This window comes from Oncorhynchus tshawytscha, linkage group LG02 (genome assembly GCF_018296145.1).
Source record: "Oncorhynchus tshawytscha isolate Ot180627B linkage group LG02, Otsh_v2.0, whole genome shotgun sequence".
NCBI classification, from domain to species: Eukaryota; Metazoa; Chordata; class Actinopteri; order Salmoniformes; family Salmonidae; genus Oncorhynchus; species Oncorhynchus tshawytscha.
In genome coordinates, this window is record NC_056430.1 from 54,569,826 (window position 1) to 54,594,778 (window position 24,953).

General features: G+C 40.3%; 1 protein-coding gene across 5 annotated transcripts in view; it reads right to left on the bottom strand.

Annotated features, from left to right (window-relative positions):
• The window catches only part of LOC112267005 (ras-related protein Rab-22A), a 32,906-nt gene that overhangs the window by 6,558 nt on the left and 1,395 nt on the right, over window positions 1-24,953 (bottom strand). For 2 of the 5 annotated variants that reach the window (XM_024444997.2, XM_042300908.1), the window contains exons 2-4: window positions 12,488-12,559; window positions 11,649-11,707; window positions 11,116-11,222 (exon numbers count right to left, since the gene is read on the bottom strand). In XM_024444997.2, the coding sequence (XP_024300765.1) occupies window positions 11,116-11,222; window positions 11,649-11,707; window positions 12,488-12,559 (238 nt within the window). Of the gene's footprint in view, window positions 1-10,290; window positions 10,939-11,115; window positions 11,223-11,648; window positions 11,757-12,487; window positions 12,560-24,953 lie in introns of those variants that run through there. The other 3 variants (XM_024445007.2, XM_042300926.1, XM_024445016.2) reach the window with 3 other exon arrangements.

Below are 24,953 nucleotides of genomic sequence, written 5' to 3' on the forward strand. Positions count from 1 at the left end.
ATGGTTTGGGACGAGTTGGAACGCAGAATGAAGGAAAAGCAGCCAACAAGTGCTTAGCATATGTGGGAACTCCTTCAAGACTGGTGGAAGGGTCATGTTTCAAAGGACACATGGCACCTGACCTTCGCCTCTCCCGAGTCCGTAGGGGAGTTGCAGCGATGGGACAAGACTAACTACCAATTGGATATCACAAAAAAGGGGTAAAAGTAGAAGATATATATATATATATCATTATGGGGTATTGTTTGTAGATTGATGAGGAGAAAAAACGATGTAATCCATTTTAGAATCAGGCTGGAAAAAGTCTGAATACTCATTATGTCCAAACAGTTCTATTTTTGTTTGATCAGAACAGAGATTTCTCCAAAAAGTACAATCTTTGTCCCCATGTGCAGTTGCAAACCGTAGTCTGGCTTTTTTTTGTGGCGGTTTTGGAGCAGTGGCTTCTTCCTTGCTGAGCGGCCTTTCAGGTTATGTAGATATAGGACTCGTTTTACTGTGGATATAAATACTTTTGTACCTGTTTCCTCCAGCAACTTCACAAGGTCCTTTGCTGTTGTTCTGGGATTATTTGAACGTACTTTGGTGCAAAAAGTGCATCTCTAGGAGACAGAACACGTCTCCTTCCTGAGTGGTATGATGGCTGTATGTATTGTAGCTCCCTTCAGTAACCACGAGCACAAACTATGAACGGTTGTGCTGAAGGGAGCTACATATATATACAGACACACACACACACACACATATATATATATATATATACACACACATAGTACCAGTTTGGACACACCTACTCTTTCAAGGGTTTTTATTTTTACTATGTTCTACATTGTAAAATAATAGTGAAGACATCAAAACGATGAAATAACATATGGAATCATGTAGTAACCAAAAAAATTTGTTAAACAAATCTAAATATATTTTAGATTCTTCAAAGTAGCCACCCTTTGCCGTAATGACAGCTTTGCATTCTGTCAACCAGCTTCATCTAGAACGCTTGAAGGTGTTCCCACATATGCCTAGCACTTGTTGGCTGCTTTTTCTTCCCTCTGCTGTCCAACTCATCCCAAAGCATCTGGGTTGAGATCGGGCCAGGTCATCTGATGCAGCACTCCGTCACTCTCCTTCTTGGTCAAATAGCCCTTACACAGCTTGGAGGTGTGTTTTGGGTCATTGTCCTGTTGAAAAACAAATGATAGTCCCACTAAGCACGAACCAGATGGGATGGCGTATCGCTGCAGAATGCTGTGGTTGCCATGCTGGTTAAGTGTGCCTTGAATTCTAAATAAATCAGTGTTACCAGCAAAGCACCCCTACACCATCACACCTCCTTCTCCATGTTCCCCAGTGGGAACCATACATGCGGTGGTCATCCATTCACCTACTCTGCTTCTCCTGTGGCGGTCCTCATTAGAGCCAGTTTCATCATAGCGCTTGATGGCTTTTGCGACTCCACTTGAATAAACTTTCAAAGTTCTTGATATTTTCCGGATTGACTTACCTTCATGTCTTAAAGTAATGATAGACTGTCATTTCTCTTTGCTTATTTGAGCTGTTCTTGCCATAATATGGACTTGGTCTATTACCAAATAGGGTGATCTTCTGTATACCACTCCTACCTTGTCACAACACAACTGATTGGCTCAAATGCATTAAGGAAAAAAATTCCACAAATGAACTTTTAACAAAACACATCTGTTAATTGAAATGCATTCCAGGTGACTACCTCATGAAGCTGGTTGAGAGAATGCCAAGAGTGTGCAAAGGAGTCATCAAGGCAACAGGTGGCTACTTTAAAGAATCTCAAATATAAAATATTTTTGGTTACTACATTATTCCATGTGTTATTTCCTAGTTTTGATATCTTCACTATAATTCTACAATGTAGAAAATAGTAAAAATCAAGAAAAACCCTGGAATGAGTAGGTGTATCCAAACCTTTGACTGGCATAGTCTGGTTGCATTCTATTTTATGTCAATCATATTGCTGCTTGTCGACTATAACTGATTTTTCATAGACTTATGCTGCCATCTATTGGACATACCCAGTTCAAAAAATAAAACATAAAATGTGGCTTGTTTTCAAAGTGGTCTGCCTTGCAATAATAAATATCATAAAATAACTAATAAAACAAACTGCAAAAATGCAGACATAGGTTGATTTAAAAAAAGCTATTTAGAACTTAAATGGTATGTACTAACAATATTATCACTAAAACAGTTTCTAAAAGTGATCAAGGCTACCCTACCCTAGAATTAGGTTTAGGGTTAAGGCTAGAATAGGTTATACCAAGGGTTAGGGCTAGGGCTATGGTTAAGGCTAAAATAGGTTATGGGTTTATAGCGCTCTTGTTCCTCCCTGTGGCATTCTGTGGGTACTACATACCTCTTTTGCCACACTTGCTAGGCTCATAATCTGAGGTAACAACTGTGTCCAGTCTATAAAACATTGAGCTAGACCTATCCCTTTGGTTTGCAAATCAGTGAACCTGCGCAGCATTTGCTCAATATGATGCATACGAATTAACAGATTGACGCATAAGGTTATTTCTTAATTTTAAAAAAATATTCTGACTGTATAAATCATCCACAACTTAAAAAAGAGAACAGGGACATGCATTTGTTTAGGTTTTACACATTTCTCTGAAAAAATAGATTTGATTGCTATGTGCCAGCCAACTCTAGCACTGTGTCAACACAACGTGTACCAAGGCGAACAGTGAGATGCTCACCAAGTAGCCATAAACAAATAAATTACCCGAGGTAAGCCTACAAGGTTAACAAGGGCAGTTCTCAATGCCAACAATAGCGAACTGGCATTTTGAGGCAAAACAAGGGGCTGGGAATAAAACGTTCATTAGGTGAGTTGGTGCCACGGTGCTCAGTAGAACTAATAGGAACTGGCAGGGTGAAAAATGCCCTAAAATAAGGCCTGTTGTTTGGCGAATACTTCAAAACTACAGCAAGCAGCTGGGACACATGGTGATATTCTGAAACTGGACTCTATGGCGAATGCAATGAACTAGTTTTTATCAGAAAAAAGCTTAAAAAATGTAATGTGTCCAGCTTTTTGTTGTTCCTCTACCTCAACACTTGCTTTCAGCCTCTGCATGGTCAATGCAGCACATGAAACAATGTTGATGACAACAAAGCTATTTTCACTTTGCGTCTTAATATTAATCCACAAGTGTTCTATAATTACACTATTCTGTTTTTTTTCTTCCATCTGCTAGGCCTAAACCTTGTTAGCTACTAATGCGAATTGCTTGCTAGCTAACTAATAAATGTACTGAGTCAAAGCTATCGGTATAAAGCCTGATACTACCAGTGATAGTGTAGACCTACATCTAAATGTTTTTTTGCGCAACAGTATCTTCTAATTCAAAGAGGAATATGTGAATCAAGAATGTCAGCTATATGAAGTGGCTAAGAGAGAACTTTCAATGCAGCCAAAGATTATAGGGTCCCCTAGGAAACAATTGTTAACACTTTGGTTCCTTTAGAGGACCACAATGGAAATAAGTCCCAGACTTTATTGTGTTATCCTAGATGATTTTCTTCATGTGCATGTATGGCTTTTTCAAGTTTTATGTGTGTTTTCTTTTTTGAAATGGTCGAATTAATAAACTAAACTAAAAACTAAACTACCCTGTCACAATAACTCCTCCCTAGCATTTTCATTTGTTGTCATGTCAAACTGTATTCAAAGTTCCCACTATTATATTCTAACTATATAATTTGCATAATCATTCTATTTCCATGATTCCAACAGTTCACTGAAGTGTTTTGCTCTAAATCACAGGTCAAGTCGTGTAGCCCTATGTGGCAGTGTGGAAATGATCTGTAATGAGTGCAGGAAATGCAAAAATGTATGAAAATAATTTTGGGTTGAACTGAACAGTGTAAAACAATCAGAATAGAGATAGATCAATTGAAATCACTTAGAATGTATGTAGGGTCACCCTAGGGTCAAACACTACTCATAATGCAAATTTGGAACTTTTATTATATTTTGGCCATTTGTTCTGTTTGTTAAAATATTTTGGCCATATCGCCCAGCCCTAGTTCCATGTCTATGTAACTTAAGGCAGCAGCCTCTAAGGTGCAGTGTTGAGTAACCGGGTGGTAGCCGGCTAGTGACAGTGACTAAGTTCAGGGAAGGGTACTGGGTGGAGGCCGGCTAGTGACGGCCTTGAGATAGAAGCTGTTTTTCAGTCTCTCGGTCCCAGCTTTTTTATTGCACCTGTACTGACTTTGCCTTCTGGATGATAGCCGGATGAACAGGCCGTGACTTGGGTGGCTGAGGTCCTTTGATGATCTTCTTGGCCTTCCTGTGACACCAGGTGCTGTAGATGTCCTGGAGGGCAGGCAGTGTGACCCCGGTGATGCATTGAGCAGACGGCACCAACCTTCTGCGTTGAGCAGATGGCCCTACAGTTGCCGTACCAGGCGGTGATACAGCCCGACAGGATGCTTTCAATGGTGCATCTGTAAGAGTTTGTGAGGGTCTTTGGGGCCAGGCTGAATTTCTAAAGCCTCCTGAGGTTGAAGAGGCGCTATTGCGCCTTCTTCACCTGACAGTGTGGGTGGACCATTTCAGATTTTCAGATGAGTATGTTGAGGAACTTTCCATTTTCACATTCTCCACTGCGGCCCGTCAATGTGGATGGGGGCATGCTCCCTCTGGTGTCCCCTGAAGTCCACGATCAGCTCCTTCATTTTGTTGGTGATGAGGGAGAGGTTATTTTCCTGGCACCACTCTGCCAGGGCCCTCACCTCCTCCCTGACCACTGTTGTGTCGTCTGCAAACTTGATGATTGAATTGAAGGCGTGCGTGAACCAGGGGTACAGGAGGGGGCTGAGCACGCACCCTTGTGGGGCCCCTGTGTTGAGGATCAGTGAAGTTGAGGTGTTGTTGCCTACGTTGACCACCTGGGGGTGGCCCATCAGGAATTATAGAACCCAGTTGCACAGGGCGGGGTTCAGACCCAGGGCCCTGAGGTTAATGATGAGCTTGGAGGGTACTATGGTGTTGAAGGCTGAGCTGTAGTCAAATAATAGCATTCTTACATAGGTATTCCTCTTGATGATTGTGGACTACAGAAAAAGGAGGACCGAGCATACCCCATTCTCATCGACGGGGCTTTAGTGGAGCAGGCTGACAGCTTCAATTTCCTTGGTGTCCACATCACCAACAAACTATCATGGTCCAAACACACCAAGACAGTCGTGAAGAGGGCTTGACAAAGCCTATTCCCCCTCAGGAGACTGAAAAGATCTGGCATGGGTCCTCATATCCTCAAAATGTTCTACAGCTGCACCATCGAGAGCATGGTTGCATCACTGCCTGGTATAGCAACTGCTCGGCCTCTGACCATAAAGCACTACAGAGGGTAGTGTGTACGGCCCAGTACTTTACTGGGGCCCAAATTCATGCCATCCAGGACCTCTATACCAGGCTGTCACGTTCTGACCTTAGTTCTGTTATTATATATTTGTTTTAGTATGGTCAGGGTGTGAGTTGGGTGGGTTGTCTATGTTCATTTTTCTATCATTTGGGATTTCTGTGTTCGGCCTAGTATGGTTCTCAATCAGAGGCAGCTGTCAATCGTTGTCCCTGATTGAGAATCATACTTAGGTAGCCTGGTTTCACTTTTGATTTGTGGGTGTTTGTCTTCCGTGTCAGTGCTTGTTGCCACACGGGACTGTTTCGTTTAGTCACGTTTATTGTTTTGTTCCAGTGTTGTGTTTTATTAAACATTATGGACACTTACCACTCTGTGTTTTGGTCCTCACCTTCCACCTACGACGAGAAACGTTACACAGGCGATGTCAGAGGAAGGCCGTAAAAATTGTCAAAGACTCCGGCCACCCTAGTCATAGACTGTTCTATCTGCTACCGCACGGCAAGCGGTACCAGAGCGCCAAGTATAGGTCCAAAAGGCTTCTTAATAGCTTCTACCCCCCTTTTACGCTGCTGCTACGCTCTGTTTATTGTCGATGCATAGTCACTTTAACTCAACCTACATATACACATTACATCAATTACCTCGACTAACCGGTGTCCCCGCACATTGACTCTGTACTGGTACCCCCTGTATACAGCCTCGCTACTGTTAATTTACTGCTGCTATTTAATAATTTGTTACTTTTATTTTTTATTGAACACTTACTTTTCTTAAAACTGCATTGTTGGTTAAGGGCTTGTGTTAGGGTTGCGTCAATTCGAATCTGGTGTCAGGATAAATATGACAATGAGTCACCGATTGTATGCTATGTATTTTTTATTAGCTAAGCAAAAAGTGGTAAATGCAATTTTCGTATATACGGGCTCTCGGTCACACCTCACAGGGCAAAACAGAGAACTAACTTGTTCTTGACAAAGATATTATAAATATACTCTGACAGAAATAGTTCCTGCTTCTGAGCCGGCCTGTCAGAGTAGAGACTGGGCGTGGTTTAGACTCACCAAGCCTATCGTTGATTGTTGTCGTCCGAGCTGGTACCAGCCCCCGGGCGCTCCAGTTGATAGATGTAACTGTTGCTGTGTCGAGTATCTATGCGCTCATTCCCTAGATACCATTATCACATATCTGGTTTCTGTTATTGTTAAGTTTGAGTTCTAACCAAAAACAGTCTGTGGTTTGCTACACTTCGTTCTGTATGTGTCCGTTTTCATGTTATTCTGTATTTTTCCATCATGAGAAAGGCCCATGGCCCTGAAACTGTTAACAATGTTTCAAGTTAGCTATGTTGCATAACACATACATACATCCACACAAGACAACAGCAGATAATATTCAATCACATATATGGTAACGGGCTATAGTGCATAACACAGAATCCTCATACTTGTAAGTAAGCATTTCACTGTAATTGTATCCGGTGCATATGACAAATAAAATTTGAATTGATTTGTCCAGATGGGATAGGGCAGTGTGCAGTGCGATGACAATTGCATCATCCATGGATGTATTGGGGCAGTATGCACATTTCAGTAGGTCTAGGGTGTCAGGTAAGGTAGAGGTGATATGATCCTTATGTGCCTTGAATTCTAAATAAATCACTGACAGTGTCACCAGCAAAGCATCCCCCACACCATCACACCTCCTCCTCCATGCTTCCCGGTGGGAACCACACATGCGGAGATCATCCGTTCACCTACTCTGCGTCTCACAAATACACGGCGGTTGGAACCAAAAATCTAAAATTTGGACTCATCAGACCAAAGGACAGATTTCCACCAGTCTAATGTCCATTGCTCGTGTTTCTTGGCCCAAGCAAGTCTCTTCTTCTTATCGGTGTCCTTTAGTAGTGGTTTCTTTGCAGTAATTTGACCATGAAGGCCTGATTCAGTCTCCTCTAAACAGTTGATGTTGAGATGTGTCTGTTACTTGAACTCTGAAGCATTTATTTGGGCTGCACTCTGAGGTTTTTGTGACTGCACTTGAATAAACTTTCAAAGTTCTTGACATTTTCCGGATTGACTGACCTTCAGGTCTTAAAGTAATGATGGATTGTCATTTCTCTTTGCTTATTTGAGCTGTTTTTGCCATAATATGGACTTGGTCTTTCACCAAATAGGGCTATCTTCTGTATATCAACCCTACCTAGTCACAACACATCGATTGGCTCAAATGCATTAAGAAGGAAAGAATTTCCATAAATTAACTTTTAACAAGGCACACCTGTTTGAATTTAAATGCATTCCAGGTGACTCCCTCATGAATCTGGTTGAGAGATTGCTAAGAGTGTGCAAAGCTGTCATCATGACAAAGGGTGGCTACTTTGAAAAATCTTAAATATATTTTCATTTGTTTAACACGTTTTTGGTTACTATATGCTTCCATATGTGTTATTTCATAGTTTTGATGTCTTCACTATTATTCTACAATGTAGAAAAAATAAATAAAAACCCTTGGTGTGTCCAAACTTTTGACTGATACTGTATATACAGTGGATTCGGAAAGTATTCAGACACCTTGACTTTTTCCACATATTGTTACATTACAGCTTTATTCTAAAATGGATTAAATACATGTTTTTCCTCAGCAATCTATACAGAATACCCCATAATGGTTAAGCAACAACAGGTTTTTATACATTTGTGCAAATGTATAAAACATATCCATCAACAGCAACTTGCACAGCCATTGAAGAGGAGTAGACCACGTTCCACAATCAACAGCATGATCAACTCAATGCGAAGGAGAGGCATGTTGCAGTGCATGAAGCAAATGGTAGTCACACCATATACTGACTGGTTTTCAGATCCATGCCACTTTTTAAAGGTGTCTGTGACCAACATATGCTTATCTGTATTCCCAGTCATGTGAAATCCATAGATTAGGGCTAAAGGATTTGATTTCAATTGACTGATTGCCTTATATGAACTATAACTCAGTAAAATCTTCTAAATTGTTGCATGTTGCGTTGATATTTTTGTTCAGTGTACAGTTGAAGTCAGAAGTTTACATACACTTGGGTTGGAATCATTAAAAAAAAAATTCAACCACTCCACACATTTCTTGTTAACAAACTATAGTTTTGGCAAGTCAGTTATGACATCTAGTTTGTGCATGACAAGTCATTTTTCCAACAATTGTTTACAGAAAGATTATTTCACTTATAATTCACTGTATCACAATTCCAGTGGGTCAGAAATGTACATACACTAAGTTGACAGTGCCTTTAAACCGCGTGGAAAATTCCAGAAAATGCCTCTTTGCTTGACATCATGGGAAAATCAAAAGAAATCAGCCTAGACCTCAGAAAAACAATTGTAGACCTCCACAAGTCTGGTTCATCATTGGGAGCAATTTCCAAACACCTGAAGGTACCACGTTCATCTGTACAAACAATAGTACGCAAGTATACACACCATGGGACCACGCAGCCATCACACCTCTCAGGAAGGAGACGTGTTCTGTCTCCTAGAGATGAAGGTACTTTGTTGCGAAAAGTGCAAATCAATCCCAGAACAGCAAAGGACCTTGTGAAGATGCTGGAGGAAACTGGTAAAAAAGTATCTACATCCACAGTAAAACGAGTCCTGTATCGACATAACCTGAAAGGCCGCTCAACTTTGCAACTGCACATGGGGACAAAGATCATACTTTTTTGGTGAAATGTCCTCTGGTCTGATGAATCAAAAATAGAACTGTTTGGCCATAATGACCATCGTTTTGTTTGGAGGAAAAAGGGGGAGGCTTGCAAGCTGAATAACACCATCCCACCGTAAAGCACAGGGTGGCAGCATCATGCTGTGGGGGTGCTTTGCTGCAGGAAGGACTGATGCACTTCACAAAATAGATGGCATCATGAGGCAGGAAAATGTGGATATATTGAAGCAACATCTCAAGACATCAATCAGGAAGTTAGAGCTTGGTCACAATGGGTCTTCCAAATGGACAATGACCCCAAGCATACTTCCAAAGTTGTGGCAAAATTGCCGAAGGACAACAAAGTCACGGTATTGGAGTGACCATCACAAAGTCCTGACCTCAATCCCATAGAAAATTTGTGGGAAGAACTGAAAAAGTGTGTGTGAGCAAGGAGGCCTAAAAACCTGACTCAGTTACACCAGCTCTGTCAGGAGGAATGGGCCAAACGTCACCCAACTTATTTTGGGAAGCTTGTGGAAGGCTACCAAAAACGTTTAACCTAAGTTAAACAATTTAAAGGCAATGCTACCAAATATTAATTGAGTGTATGTAAACTTCTTACCCACTGGGAATGTGATGAAAGAAATAAAAGCTGAAATAAATAATTCGCTCTACTATTATTCTGACATTTCACATTCTTAAAATAAAGTGGTGATCCTAACTGACCTAAGACAGGGACGTTTTACTGAGATTAAATGTCAGGAATTGTGAAAAACTGAGTTTAAATATATTTGGCTAAGGTGTATGTAAACTTCCGACTTCAACTGTACATACATTTTGTGAGCGGTTATTACGGTGACTGCGGTCATTTGGCTGGCCAATTACATCATCCAAAATTCCATGACCATCACAGCCCTACTCCCCACCAGTATCATATCACTCATCTGTACTAGACTTATGTGTTGCGTGGGGCTTCCCCCGTACTGCTATACCTTCATTCGATCCAGCTAATGCTCATCATATTACAATGAACTTGTCACACCCTGACCGTAGTGAGCCTTTTAATGTCTCTATTTGGTTTGGTCAGGGTGTGATTTGGGGTGGCCATTCTATGTTTTGTTATCTATGATTTTGTATTTCTATGATTTGGCCTGGTATGGTTCTCAATCAGGGACAGCTGTCTATCGTTGTCTCTGATTGGGAACCATACTTAGGTAGCCCTTTCCCCTCCTTTCTTTGTGGGAAGTTGACTTTGTTTATGGCACATAGCCTTAAGCTTCACAGTTTGTTTTGTAGTGTTTATTGTTCTGTGTCTTTTTCTAATAAAGAGAACATGTACGCTCACCATGCTGCACCTTGGTCCACTTCATTCAACGGCCGTGACAGAACTACACATGATGGAAGCAAATGAGCATCCTAAGCTGTGTTTCCACAGGGGCCCACTCTGATCGGAAAGCAATAGCATATACATGTTTCTCTTTATGAACTAGACCTGCGCTGTGTCCCATTTCGAGGTACAGTCATTTCTAAAAATTGCTTAGCGAGTCAATAATGACTAATACTAATGGATGGACAGTAGATGGGAGCTTATTTGAAGCATCAGTTCTCTCCACTGCTCCAATGCAATTAGGCTTCTCTGGTAGTTAAAGTCCTCTAATCAAAGCGAGCATGTTTGAGTGACATTACATACACATCCTCCAGCGTATCTCCAACAGAGAGCCGCAATGGCTGGCAGTTACTGTTCCACGGTATGTTCACATTGTTGGAGCCAAAAGTTTGAAGATACACGGTTGGCTCGGCCGTTGACGTCCCTTGCGTCGGCGAGTCATTTAATCTTCATTAGAAAATGTAGTACAAGCAAATCTCATGTCAACGATTCGTCTGGTAAAAATTACTGTATTTTGGCCATGCTGCTGACTTGTAAAAATAAGCGAATGTCTGAGTCCCAAATGGCACCCTATTTCCTATATTGTTCACTACTTTTGACCTGGGACTTGAGGGATTTATTTACCTGGCATCGGACAGGTCACACTTGTTGCCAGCGATGGCTACCACGATGTTGGGAGGGCCGTGTTGGCGAAGCTCCTTCATCCAGTTTTTCAATGCCTGGAACGAGTCCTGAGAAACACGGTTCAGGCTATTATTAATAATAAATAACTTATTCAGCATTTATAGCGCTATTCATTTCATAAAGAATCTCAAAGTGCTTTAAAGCAACAAAAAAATACATGCAATTTATAAAAAACATCACAACATGGTAAGTCATTAGAACGTTAATGGAGTGGTCATCTGAGGGAGGTGGTCAAGCTGGGAGGGAAAGTCCGGGGGCAGGCAGCACGGTCTCATCAAGGTGTCTCTCTGTCTTTTCCGTAGTAGGAATCAGGTTTGAGCTTAGCCAGTGGCACTGCAGTCCATGGACTCCTTAGTAGGTAGCTAGCTACTCCTTCACTACTGCCAAAATGAAGCAACTTGGATGATGCTATGTCAGTCACGTGGCTCCAGAAAGCACACAACATTTCAATAATAATTCAAGATTAAACTCACCGCACCGATCTGCCGTCTTGCTTTCGGACTTCTCTTCATCCTCAACCTCTGGACACTAGCTTGCATTCGAATCAAAACAATTGCCAGCTAATGTTAGCTGCTTGCTAGCTAGCAAAACAAAGAAATGAATAGCCAACTTCACCTGCAGTCTTAATGCCGTGGTTGATTCTGATGACATTAATTAGTTATATTAATTGTTCATTCTTAAAACAAAAAGATTATACAAAGCCTTAATTCATTAATTACAAAAATATTTACAAATGCACAGGAGCTCTCTGCTTATGCTGCTACTAGGGTGCCATAGCAACTATATACTATAAAGTTATTACTACTTTATAGTATACATATAGTAAACATCTTACATTGTTACATATTAGAGTTTGAGATAATGTTATGCAACGCATAACGTAACTGTGTGCGTGTGTGGGATTTAAACAGGTGTGAGTATGAGTATGGACAGTATATGTTTACTGGACATGCCTATATTTGACTCAAAGTGACCAGTGGGATCCCATAGTCGCCTACAGTAGACATACAAGCTGTATGCCATGCATGGATACCTACATTTTTGCAAAGGTCAATCTATTTGGAGCATTTTTTCTGTAATCAAAAATATAAGAAGGTCCTAAGAAAACCTGTCCCTATGCGGGGGTCATAAAAAAAATATTTTAAAAACTGAGTTTCTCAGTGACGGAGAAAGCTGATTTATTTTGCAAATGACTCCTGATGACATAAGAATGACAGAAAAAAAGTGGCATTGTCCCTTTAAACATTTGAGGAAAAAAACAAATGTCATGTCACACCATGTTACCAGAGGGAAACAGGAGGGGATACTGTACCTCTTTGGTGATGTCGTAAACAATGATGGCTGCCGCAGAGCCTCTGTAGTACATTGGTGCCAACGTACGGAACTATGGGAAAGCAGAGAAATAAGTGGAGATATAGAATAGTGAGTAATGGGCTACAATCATTCTTCAAAGAAAGAGGCTGTCCCTCTAGACAGGGAAGATAATTAGTTTTCTAAAGCCTCCAACAGGGCTTTATCTACAGCCAAACTGGTTGCACTGATATAGTGAGGTCAAGGGCCATGTATGCATATTTAGTACTGTAGATCATGATTAAAGTAAGAGATGATGAACTTCAAAGAAAAGGTTACTGACATTTTTGTATTCATCTTTAAGGATTGTGTATCTAGCTTGCAATTGTTTATGAGAAAATCAAGGCTACCAAAATAGCATCGCAATCACTACTACCGCCTGTTTCCAAAACATTACATTCACAGAGTACCCAATCTAGAAGTCTTATACGGTGACATTTAGACACCGTTATATGACTTACACCACTTTCCATTTCACCCAACAGGGTCTTTGAGAGAAAACATCAACTCAAAATGGAGGGGTAAAGCTTTTTGATAAAACAAAAAGGCCTTGTGTTCCAAGCCTATATGCCAAGTGGCTTTTGTTACCTGGAAGTATGGCAAGCCATTCCACCGAGGACTCACATGTGGTAGCCATCGGGAAAAGATGAGCAAAATGTGTCAAAAGCAGTTAGTAATTTAATATTTATGGAGAACTATACATTTGGTCTTCTCCCAGTAAAACAGAAAACCCTGCGTAATAAAAACAAGCTGAGGCTACATACAGTGCCTTTGGAAGGTATTCAGACCCCTTGACCTTTTCCACATTTTGTTACTTTACAGCCTTATTCTAAAATGGATTAAATAATAACTTTTTTTCAGCAATCTACACACAATTCCCCATAATGACAAAGTTTTTTTGCAAATGTAAAAATAAATATATACTCTACTGTTCAAAATTTTGGGGTCCTTGTTTTTTTAAAAGCCTGGTGCGGCAGGGTAGCCTAGTGGTTAGAGTGTTGGACTAGTAACCGGAAGGTTGCAAGTTCAAATCCCTGAGCTGACAAGGTACAAATCTGTCATTCTGCCCCTGAACAAGGCAGTCAACCCACTGTTCATAGGCCGTCATTGAAAATAAGAATTTGTTCTTAACTGACTTGCTTAGTTAAATAAAGTAAAAATAAAAAAGCAACTTTTTGTCCATTAAAATAACATCAAATTGATCTGAAATACAATGTAGACATTGTTAATCTTGTAAATGACTATTGTAGCTGGAAACGGTTGATTTTTAATGGAATATCTACATAGGCGTACAGAGGCCCATTATCAGCAACCATCACTCCTGTGTTCCATTGGCACATTGTGTTAGCTAATCCAAGTTTATCATTTTAAAAGGCTAATTGATCATTCGAAAAAACCCTTTTGCAATTATGTTAGCACAGCTGAAAACTGTTGTGTGATAAAGAAGCAATAAAACTGGCCTTCTTCAGACTAGTTGAGTATCTGGAGCATCAGCATTTGTGGGTTCGATTACAGACTCAAAATGGACAGTCTATTCTTGTTCTGAGAAATTAAGGCTATGCCTTGCAAGAAATTGCCAAGAAACTGAAGATCTCGTACAATGCTGTGTACTACTCCCTTCACAGAACAGCGCAAACTGGCCCTAACCAGAATAGAAAGAGGAGTGGGAGGCCCCGGTGCACAACTGAGCAAGAGGACAAGTACATTAGAGTGTCTAGTTAGAGAAAAAGACACCTCACAAGTCCTCAACTGGCAGTGTCATTAAATAGTACCCGCAAAACACCAGTTTCAACGTCAACAGGGAAGACTCCGGGATGCTGGCCTTCTAGGGAGAGTTGCAAAGAAAAAGCCATATCTCAGACTGGTCAATGAAAAGAAAAGATTAAGATGGGTAAAAGAACATGGACACTGGACAGAGGAACTCTGGCCTCAGAGTCGCTTCTTCACTGTTGACATTGAGACTGGTGTTTTTGCAGGTACTATTTAATGAAGCTGCCAGTTGACAACTTGTGAGGCCTATGGCTGACCCTGTAAAACAGCACATTTCACTGCACCTATCCTGTGTATGTGACAATAAAACATATTTAAAAAATAAGCCGTCTTTGGACTAGGCGAGACAGCGATTCATACTTTGGTTTACTTTACCTGGCTGTTGTCACTAAATACTAACCTTACCATGCTTGCCCAAAAAGTCCATATCCCCAAATTAGGATGTTATAGAATAAATTACCTACACAAAGTATCTTCATTCACAATGACTTTCAGACACTAGGCTACGTTTACACAGGCATCCCAATTCTGATATTGTACACAATTATTGGTAAAAGATCTGAACTGGTTGGTCAAAAGACCAATTAGTGGAAAAAATATCAGAATTGGCCTGCCTGTGTAAACGCAGCCTTTGTAATAGAGTCCTGTGTGTAGCTGGTGTAGAGAGTCAGGCGCAGGACAGCAGAAATGAGTAATTAACGTACTTTACTCAAAATACAAAAATACAAGGCAAATATACGAGCTCACAATAACGGACCGATTTACAAAAAACAGTCACTCACAAACAAACATGGTGAACAGAGGGTTAAATAATAAACAGGTAATTGGGTGAGTGAAACCAGGTGTGTAAGACTAAGACAAAACAAAGGAAAATGAAAAGTGGATCGGCAGTGGCTAGAAGGCCGGTGACGTCGAGCGCCGAACGCCGCCTGAACAAGGGGAGGGACCGACTTCGGCGGAAGTCGTGACAGCCTTTGGGATGATTTGGGCATGAGATGTACATTTGGGTAGAAATGCTGCAATGTTGAATATTGAACTCAAGTATTTGCTGTTGTTGAAAAGGCATGCAGTATATGTTTAATTTGGTATGATTGTAATAATTTATACTGACAAGTAACAATGAGTGACATTCAGACCATCAACTGTATGAGATACAAAATAAAGCTGCAACAGAGACAAGTAAAAGGCAACGCACCTGTCATTAGTTAGACTACCATTTAGGTTCAGTCTTTCTACATTTTAGGATAATATTCAGCATAACTCTTCAAACATAATTAGCCTATTTAACCATGATGGGAATAATAATCAGGCATGCCACATATTAGTTAATGAAATAAAGAGATTAGCTTTAAAACAAAGTCAAACGTTGACTTGGACCGACTTTCCCACCAATTCCCATTTTCCGTTACAATAAAAAGGAATAAACTATCCCGGCTTGGAATAACACAGTTACCTCAGGAAAAGCACACATTCCGTGCAATTACAGTTGTTACTGGCCCCGAGACTACCGGAGGGAGTCCAATTTGGGATACTTGGCAGATGGCGGGAACTGGATGCTGCCTGTCTGACTGGCTAGCGCTGTGTAGCTTGCTGCAGTTCAGCCAGTACCTGACAGCATAGACAGTCTTGTGTGGTCCCTCGCAAAAGTGTGCCCTGGGAGCATTTTGCAGCGAGAGCTAGACCAGACAGCTCTGGCCACAACGGAGCTGTAAAAAAGCATCCCTTATTTTGCTAAGCGTGTGCAGGTTAATTACTGAAATTATGAGCCTGGCAACCCAATGAAAGGTGTCTGTCCGTGCCAGGGAATGCAGAGAGCGAGGGGAACCCAGCTTCTTCCCGGAGGGGCATCAGAGATTGTGTAGTAGCCTAATCACAACTCTTTCTCATTCCATCTCCATCAGCTGCTCCTAAAGCTCTCAACCAAACTCCACTAACTGTTAACTTCTTTGTGACTGGGGGGCAGTATTGAGTAGCTTGGATAAAAAGGTGCCCAGAGTAAACTGCCTGCTACTCAGTCCTAAAATCTAGAATATGCATATAATTAGTAGATTTGGATAGAAAACACTCTGAAGTTTATAAAACTGTTTGAATGATGCATGTGAGTATAACAGAACTCATGTGGCAGGCAATAACCTGAGAAAAAATCCAACCAGGAAGTAGGAAATCTGAGGTTTGTGGTTTTTCAAGTCATTGCCTATCGTTTACACAGTGTCCACAGAACCTTGTTTGATGCTTCTACTGTGAAGGAGGGGGGAATGAGAGCTGAATGAGTCATGGGTCTGCTAGAGTGGCATGAGCTGATCATGCACGCTTACGTGAGAGCGACCTGCTTTCTATCGCATTTCTACAGACAAAGGAATTCTCTGGATGAAACATTATTGAAGATTTATGTTAAAAACATCCTAAAGATTGATTCTATACTTCGTTTGACATGTTTCTACGAACTGTAATATGACTTTTCGTCTGAACTTTCACCTGGACTTGCCCGCGGGTCGTGAGTTTGAATTGTGTACTAAACGCTCGAACAAAAAGGAGGTATTTGGACATAAATGATGGTCTTTATTGAACAAATCAAACATTTATTGTGGAACTGGGATTCCTGGGAGTGCATTCTGATGAAGATCATCAAAGGTAAGTGAATATTTATAATGCTATTTCTGACTTCTGTTGACTCCACAATATTGGGGATATCTGTATGGTTTGTTTTGTTGTCTGAGCGCTGTACTCAGATTATTGCATGGTGTGCATTTTTGGTAAAGCTTTTTTGAAATCTGACACAGCGGTTGCATTAAGGATAAGTTTATCTAAAGTTCCATGCATAACACTTGTATTTTCATCAACATTTATGATTATTTCTGTAAATTGATGTGCTCTCTTCAAAATCACCGGATGTTTTGGAAGGAAAACATTACTGAACATAACGCGGCAATGTAAACTGAGATTTTTAAAATATAATTATGAACGTTATCGAACAAATCATACATGTATTGTGTAACATGAAGTCCTATGAGTGTCATCTGATGAAGATCATCAAAGGTTAGTGATTAATTCTATCTCTATTTCTGCTTTTTGTGACTCCTCTCTATGGCTGGAAAAATGGCTGTTTTTCTGTGACCTAACAATCGTTTGGTGTGCTTTCGTCGTAAAGCCTTTTTGAAATAGGACACTGTGGCTGGATTTACAACAAGTTTATCTTTAAAATGGTGTGAAATACTTGTATGTTTGAGGAATTTTCATTATGGGATTTCTGTTGTTTTGAATTTTTCTGTTGTTTTGAATCCTGCACTTTCACTGGCTGTTGTTGAGGTGGGACGCTTGCAACCCGAATATCCCAGAGAGGTTAATATGCCAACTGGTTCTGATGACCACAACTTCTCAAGAAGTGATCAACTTAGAAATACAGCTGCTGCCACTTACAATAAAGGAAAACAACTGCCAGAAATGTTGCTACGTTTTCGCTCACAGCCAGTTAGACTGGGAGAGACAGAGTGTTTGTGTGTGTGAAAGAAAGAAAGAGAGAAAGAGTCCCAGTTCATTCCCTACCCCTTCCTCTTGGCCCTATCCTTCTAAGACTGTAGCTCTGTAAACCTAAGCAATGTGGTGTAGGCTCTACCACTACCCTGAATAGACCTATCCAGAGAGAGAAAGTGTGAGAGGAAGAGAAGCTGGCAGGGACAGTGGCAGTGGATCAGTCGGGACTGGGCAGCAGGCAGAGACAGCTCGGGTTTCATCAGTCTGTCTTATCTTAAACAAAGCTTCATTTCATTTTACCTCAACGCCATGGCCCCGGGCAAGCTCAGAGAACAGAAGACAAACACGGTTTTATCTCACCCCTCTCCAGAGGACAACAGAGGGGAATAGACCATTGTACTAGCAGGAGATTGTAGATGAAAGGCACACACAAAATAATAACAGCACAGGATAATGAGCGGTACTGTTTAAAGCCTACAACTAGCCTGGTCCCAGATCTATTTGTGCTGTCTTGCCAACAAATTTGCCTCAAGGACCCATAAAGTCTGCCATGATGGATTTTCCACGATTTTGAATTTTGTGAAAAACACTTAAATAACATCTCCTCTAGAACCACTGGGACAATCTTGGTGAACATTGACATATGGCATCTATGGACCAAGGTCTCTAAGTGCAAATTTTCCAAGACTAGTATGTCAAAAAACATTAATATGGGCGTGGTCTGGCACATTAATGCATATAAAGCAGACACAGATATTTGTATTGTAGATACACATGTTCCAAACACTGTCAAAACTCAACATATGCAAGCACATTCAGATCCACCACACGGTGGCACTAAAACCGGCATATGTTTATATAGATCTGTTTGACTCAGAGTGATGAAATTCGGCACACATGCTAAGGGGTATGAGTCAAGCTAATCTGTAGAATATGGAAAAAATCATTGGCTTATTGAGACCATATTGTTTGAGCAAGAGTCTTGTAGATGTGCATCCATAGATGCTATGGAGAAGAAGACATTTAAAGTAGTCAACATCATTGAAAATAGTCCAGAATATGCACATTGCATGACCTGTTTAATTTTGAGTTGTGATATTTGGCATGTGTGGTAAGGAGTACAGAATTACAGTGCCTTACAAAAGTATTCAACCCTACGAGTTTTTCCTATTTTGTTGCATTACAACCTGTAATTTAAATTTATTTTTTATTTGGATTTCATTTAAATGGACATACACAAATATGTCCAAATTGGTGAGGTGAAATTTAAAAAATTACTTGTTTAAAAAAAATTGTAAAAAAAAAAAGAAAAAAAGAAAAGTGCATATGTATTTACCCCCTTTCCTATGAAGCTCCTAAATAAGATCTGGTGCAACCAATTACCTTCAGAAGTCACATAATTAGTATCACATGATCTGTCACATGATCTCAGGTATAAATATATACAAACGTGTGTGTGTGTGTGTGTATATATATATGTGTATGTATGTATGTATGTATGTGTGTGTGTGTGTGTGTATATATATATGTGTATGTATATATATATATGTATGTATGTATGTGTATGTATATATATATATATATATATATGTATGTATGTATGTATGTGTGTGTGTGTGTGTATGTATATATATGTATATATTTATACTGAGATCATGTGACAGATCATGTGATACTAATTATGTGACTTCTGAATGTAATTGGTTGCACCAGATCTTATTTAGGAGCTTCATATATATACACATATACACACACCTGTTCTGAAAGGCCCCAAAGTCTGCAACACCACTAAGCAAGGGGCACCACTAAGCAAGCGGCACTATGAAGACCAAGGAACTCTCCAAACAGGTCAAGGACAAAGTTGTGGAGAAGTACAGATCAGGGTTGGGTTATAAAAAGATATCCTAAACTTTGAACATCCCACGGAGCACCATTAAATCCATTATTTAAAAAAAATGGAAAGAATATGACAGCACAACAAATCTGCCAAGAGAGGGCCGCCCACCAAAACTCACAGACCAGGCAAGGAGGGCATTAATCAGAGAGGCAACAAAGAGACCAAAAATTACCCTGAAGGAGCAGCAAAGCGCCACAGCAGAGATTTGAGTATCTGTCCATAGGACCACTTTAAGTCGTACACTCCACAGAGCTGGGCTTTACGGAAGTTTCCAGAAAAAAATAAGCAAACATGTTTGGCGTTCACCAAAAGGCATGTGGGAAACTCCCCAAACATATGGAAGAAGGTCATCAAGGAAAACGATGTCTGGCGCAAATCCAACACCTTCATCACCCCGAGAACAACATCCCCACGGTGAAGCATGGTGGGGGCAGCATCATGCTGTGGGGATGTTTTTCGTCGGCAGGGACTGGGAAACTTGTCAGAATTTAAGGAATGCTGGATGGTGCTAAATACAGGGAAATTGTTGCGGGAAATCTGTTTCAGTCTTCTAGAGATTTGAGACTTGGACGGAAGTTCACCTTCCAGCAGGACAATGACCCTAAGCATACTGCTAAAGCAACACTCGAGTGGTTTAAAGGGAAACATTTACATGTCTTGGAATGGCCTAGTCAAAGCCCAGACCTCAATCCAATTGAGGATCTGTGGTGTAACTTAAAGATTATTGTACACCAGCGGAACCCATCCAACTTGAAGGAGCTGGAGCAGTTTTGCCTTGAAGAATGGGCAAAAATCCCAGTGGCTAGATGTGCCAAGTTTATAGAGACACATACCCCAAGAGACTTGCAGCTGTAATTGCTGCAAAAGGTGGCTCTACAAAGTATTGACTTTGGGGGGGGTAAATAGTTATTGTTGTTGTTTTTCTGTCTTATTTGTTTCACAAGAAAAAATATTTTGCATCTTCAAAGTGGTAGGCATGTTGTGTAAATCAAAAGATACAAGCCCCCCCAAAAATCTATTTTAATTCCAGGTTCTAAGGCAACAAAATAGGAAAACTGCCAAGCAAGCCACTGTAGCTCCTCCTATGTGTGAAATTTGTCCTGGCACAGTGGGCCCCCAGCATTGCTGCTTGCAGCTATATTTTTGTATACTTATTTTATAAATCCTTAGCCCCTCCTATGAAGGCATAGAACGCCTTCATTGTTCCCCACTGTGTTTGGGTTAGTGATAATTTTGAGTGGCTCTATTTGCCTAGAGCATGCATTTATTTCACTGTTATGAATGTCTAAAGACTCCGTATGTTCTTCTGAAATATGAACACAGAAATACTGGACATTTTGAACTCTTATTATGGCGGCATGGTCATTTTTTCTGGCCTTGGTCTTGGACCCCTCGTTCCCTTCCCGGTCCCGATCTTAACTCAGTCTCGTCTCCCCCCCTCTTCCAGTCTTGGTGTTGACTCAGACTCAACTTGCTCCGTTCTTAGTCTTGAATCGGTCTCGCTTCAGGTGGTCTCGAACACAACCCTGGCTAGCTCTAATTGGCTGTATCTGCACGAAAACTCAGATATTTTTTAATCCTATAGCTTGTTCTCCATCTTCTTTTTAAATAGTGAGACAACATGTTTTCAGCACTTTTATTTCCATGACTCAAAACTCATTTTCTCATGCTCGCTCTCCTCTCACTGCAGCAGACATATCGTGAGCAATATGTTTGGAACATAAAATTGCAATACAATCGCAGTATTGTATCTCTACATCATACATTCACTGTGCCTTCAGAAAGTATTCATACCCCTTGACTTTTTCTACATTTTGTCAGGATACAACCTGAATTTAGATTAAATTTAGATTTTTGGTCACTGGCATACACACAATACCCCATAATGTCAAATTGAAATTATGTTTAGACATTTTTACAAATTACTTAAACATTTGAAACTGAAATGTATTGAGTCAAATATTCAAGCCCTTTGTTAGGGCAAGCCTAATTAAGTTTAGGAGTAAAAATGTGCTTAACAAGTCACATAATGAGTTGCATGGACTCACTCTGCACCTATTGGCAAAGCATTTCAAAAAGCAGACATTGAATATCCCTTTGACCATGTTGAAGTTATTAATTACACTTTGGATGGTGTATCAAAACACCTAGTCACTACAAAGATACAGGCATCCTTCCTAACTCAGCTGCAGGAGAGGAAGGAAACCGCTCAGAGATATCACCATGAGGCCAATGGTGACTTTAAAACAGTTACAGAGTTTAATGGCTGTGAAATGAGAAATTGACAGAGTGAAAAGAAGGAAGCCTGTGCAGAATAAAAATATTCCAAAACATGCATCCTGTTTGCAACAAGCACTACAGTAATACTGCAAAAAATGTGGCAAAGGCAATAAACTTTTTTGTGCTGATTACAAGGGGTTATGTTTGGGGCAAATACAATACAATACATTACTCAATACCACTCTCCATATTTTCAAGCATAGTGGTGCCTGCATCATGTTATGGTATGCTTGTAATCGTTAAGTACTGGGGACTTTTTCAAGATAAAAAATAAAGAAAATGGAGCTGAGTACAGGCAAAAATCCTAGAGGAAAACCTGGTTCAGTCTGCTTTCCACCAAACATTGGGAGAATAAATCACCTTTCAGCAGGACAATAACCTAAAACACAAGGCCAAACCTACACAAAAGTTGCTTACCAAGGAGCCAGGGCATGTTCCTGAGTAGCCGAGTTACAGTTTTAACTTAAATCTACTAGAAGATTTATGGAAACATCTGAAAATGGTTGTCTAGCAACAATCAACAACCAATTTGACAGAGCTTGAAGAATTTTGAAAAGAATGGGCAAATGATACACAATCCAGGTGTGGAAAGCTCTATAGAGACTTACCCAAAAAGACTCACAGCTGTAAGCATTGCTAAAGTTGCTTCTACAATGTATTGACTCAGGGGTTTGAATACTTACAGTACCAGTCAAAAGTTTGGACACACCTACTCATTCAAGATTTTCTTAATTTTTACTATTTTCTACATTGTAGAATAATAATGAAGACATTAAAACTATGAAATAACACATAGTGGTAACCCCCCCAAAAATTCAACAAATCAAAATATATGTTATATTTGAGATTCTTCAAAGTAGCCATCCTTTGCCTTGATGACAGCTTTGTACACTCTTGAAATTCTCTCAACCAGCTCCATGAGGTAGTCACCTGGAATGCATTTCAATTAACAGGTGTGCCTTGTAAAAAGTTTTTGTGGAATTTCTTTCCTTCTTAATGCATTTGAGCCAATCAGTTGTGTTGTGACAATGTAGGGGTGACATACAGAAGGTAGCCCTATTTGGTAAAAGACCAAGTCCCTATTATGGCAAGAACAGCTCAAATAAGCAAAGAGAAACAACAGTCCATCATTACTTTCAGACATGAAGGTCAGTCAATGCGGAACATTTCAAGGACTTTGAAAGTTTATTCAAGTGCTTTCGCAAAAACCATCAAGCACTACGATGAAACTGGCTCTAATGAGGACCGCCACAGAAAAGGAAGACCCAGAGTTACCTCTGCTGCAGAGGATAACTTCATTAGAGTTACCAGACTCAAAAATTGCATCCCAAATAAATGCTTCACTAAGTTCAAGTAACAGGAATATCTCAACATCAACTGCTCAGAGGAGACTGTGTGAATCAGGCCTTCATGGTCGAATTGCTGCAAAGAAACCACTACTAAAGGACACCAATAATAAGAAGAGATTTACTTGGGCCAAGAAACACGAGCAATGGACATCAGATCGGTGGAAATCTGTTCTTTGGTCTGATGAGTCAAAATGTGAGATTTTTGGTTCCAACCGCCATGTCTTTGTGAGACGCAGAGTAGGTAAACAGATGATCTCCGCATGTGTGGTTCCCACTGTGAAGTATGGAGGAGGAGGTATGACGGTGCTTTGCTGGTGACACTGTCTGTGATTTATTTAGAATTCAAGGCACACTTAACCAGCATGGCTACCACAGCATTCTGCAGCGATATGCCATCCCATCTGGTTTGCGCTTAGTGGGACTATCATTTGTTTTTCAACGGGACAATGACCCAAAACACACCTTCAGGCTGTGTAAGGGCTATTTGACCAAGAAGGAGAGTGATAGAGTGCTGCATCAGATGACATGGCCTCCACAATCACCTGACCTCAACCCATTTGAGATGGTTTGGGAAGAGTTGGACCGCAGATTGAAGGAAAAGCAGCCAACAAGTGCTCAATATATGTGGGAACTCCTTCAAGAATTCCAAAAGTGTTCCAAAAGTGAGAGAATTCCAAAAGTGTACAAAGCTGTCATCAAGGCAAAGGGTGGCTACTTTGAAAAATCTCATATGTTTTGATTTGTTGTAACACTTTTTTAGTTACTACGTGATCCCGTATGTATTATTACATAGTTTTGATGTTTTCACTATTCTAGTGAATAGTACTATAGTACTATAGTATAGTACTATAATAGTACTAGTACTATTGAATAGTACTATTCTACAATGTAGAAAATAGTAACAATAAAAGAAAACCCTTGAATGACTAGATGTGTCCAAACTTTTAGTACTGTAGTATTGATTTCAGGTTAGGAGTCTATTTTGACAGAATTAATTTAAATATTTCATGACTTCTACTTGAACATAAAGCCTTTATTTGAGACACTTCAGTCAGTTTCAAAGTAAAGTGAGTTCAATTTAGCTAGTGCACAAAACGTTTAGCAAGCAAGATGGAGGCTTCTGTCACTTGTCACTTGACATACTGTAATCTCGGTTACCCAAAGGTAAAATTATCTTGCCAAAGTTAGTTATTTCCTGTTTTACTACTGGGGGGGAATGCCGTTAACAATAGAGGGAAATAGTAATGGCGTCCTTTTTTTGGGCACCAACTCCGTCATGGTTCATTTGACAAAGCCTACAGGGACAATAATGGCATTTTTTGAGAAACTTCGAAAATAAGGTCTGTGGTAAACACAGGCATAGGAGATCATATACGTTTTGTTCCATGAGATAATCTTCATCAGCTAACTTCACTGTGAATTTTGAAGAATTTATGTAATATTTAAAAAAATCAAATCAAATGTATTTATATAGCCCTTCTTACGTCAGCTGATATCTCAAAGTACTGTACATAAATTCAGCCTAAAACCCCAAACAGCAAGCAATGCAGGTGTAGAAGCACAGTGGCTAGGAAAAACTCCCTAGAAAGGCCAAAACCTAGGAAGAAACCTAGAGAGGAACCAGGCTATGAGGGGTGGCCAGTCCTCTTCTGGCTGTGCCG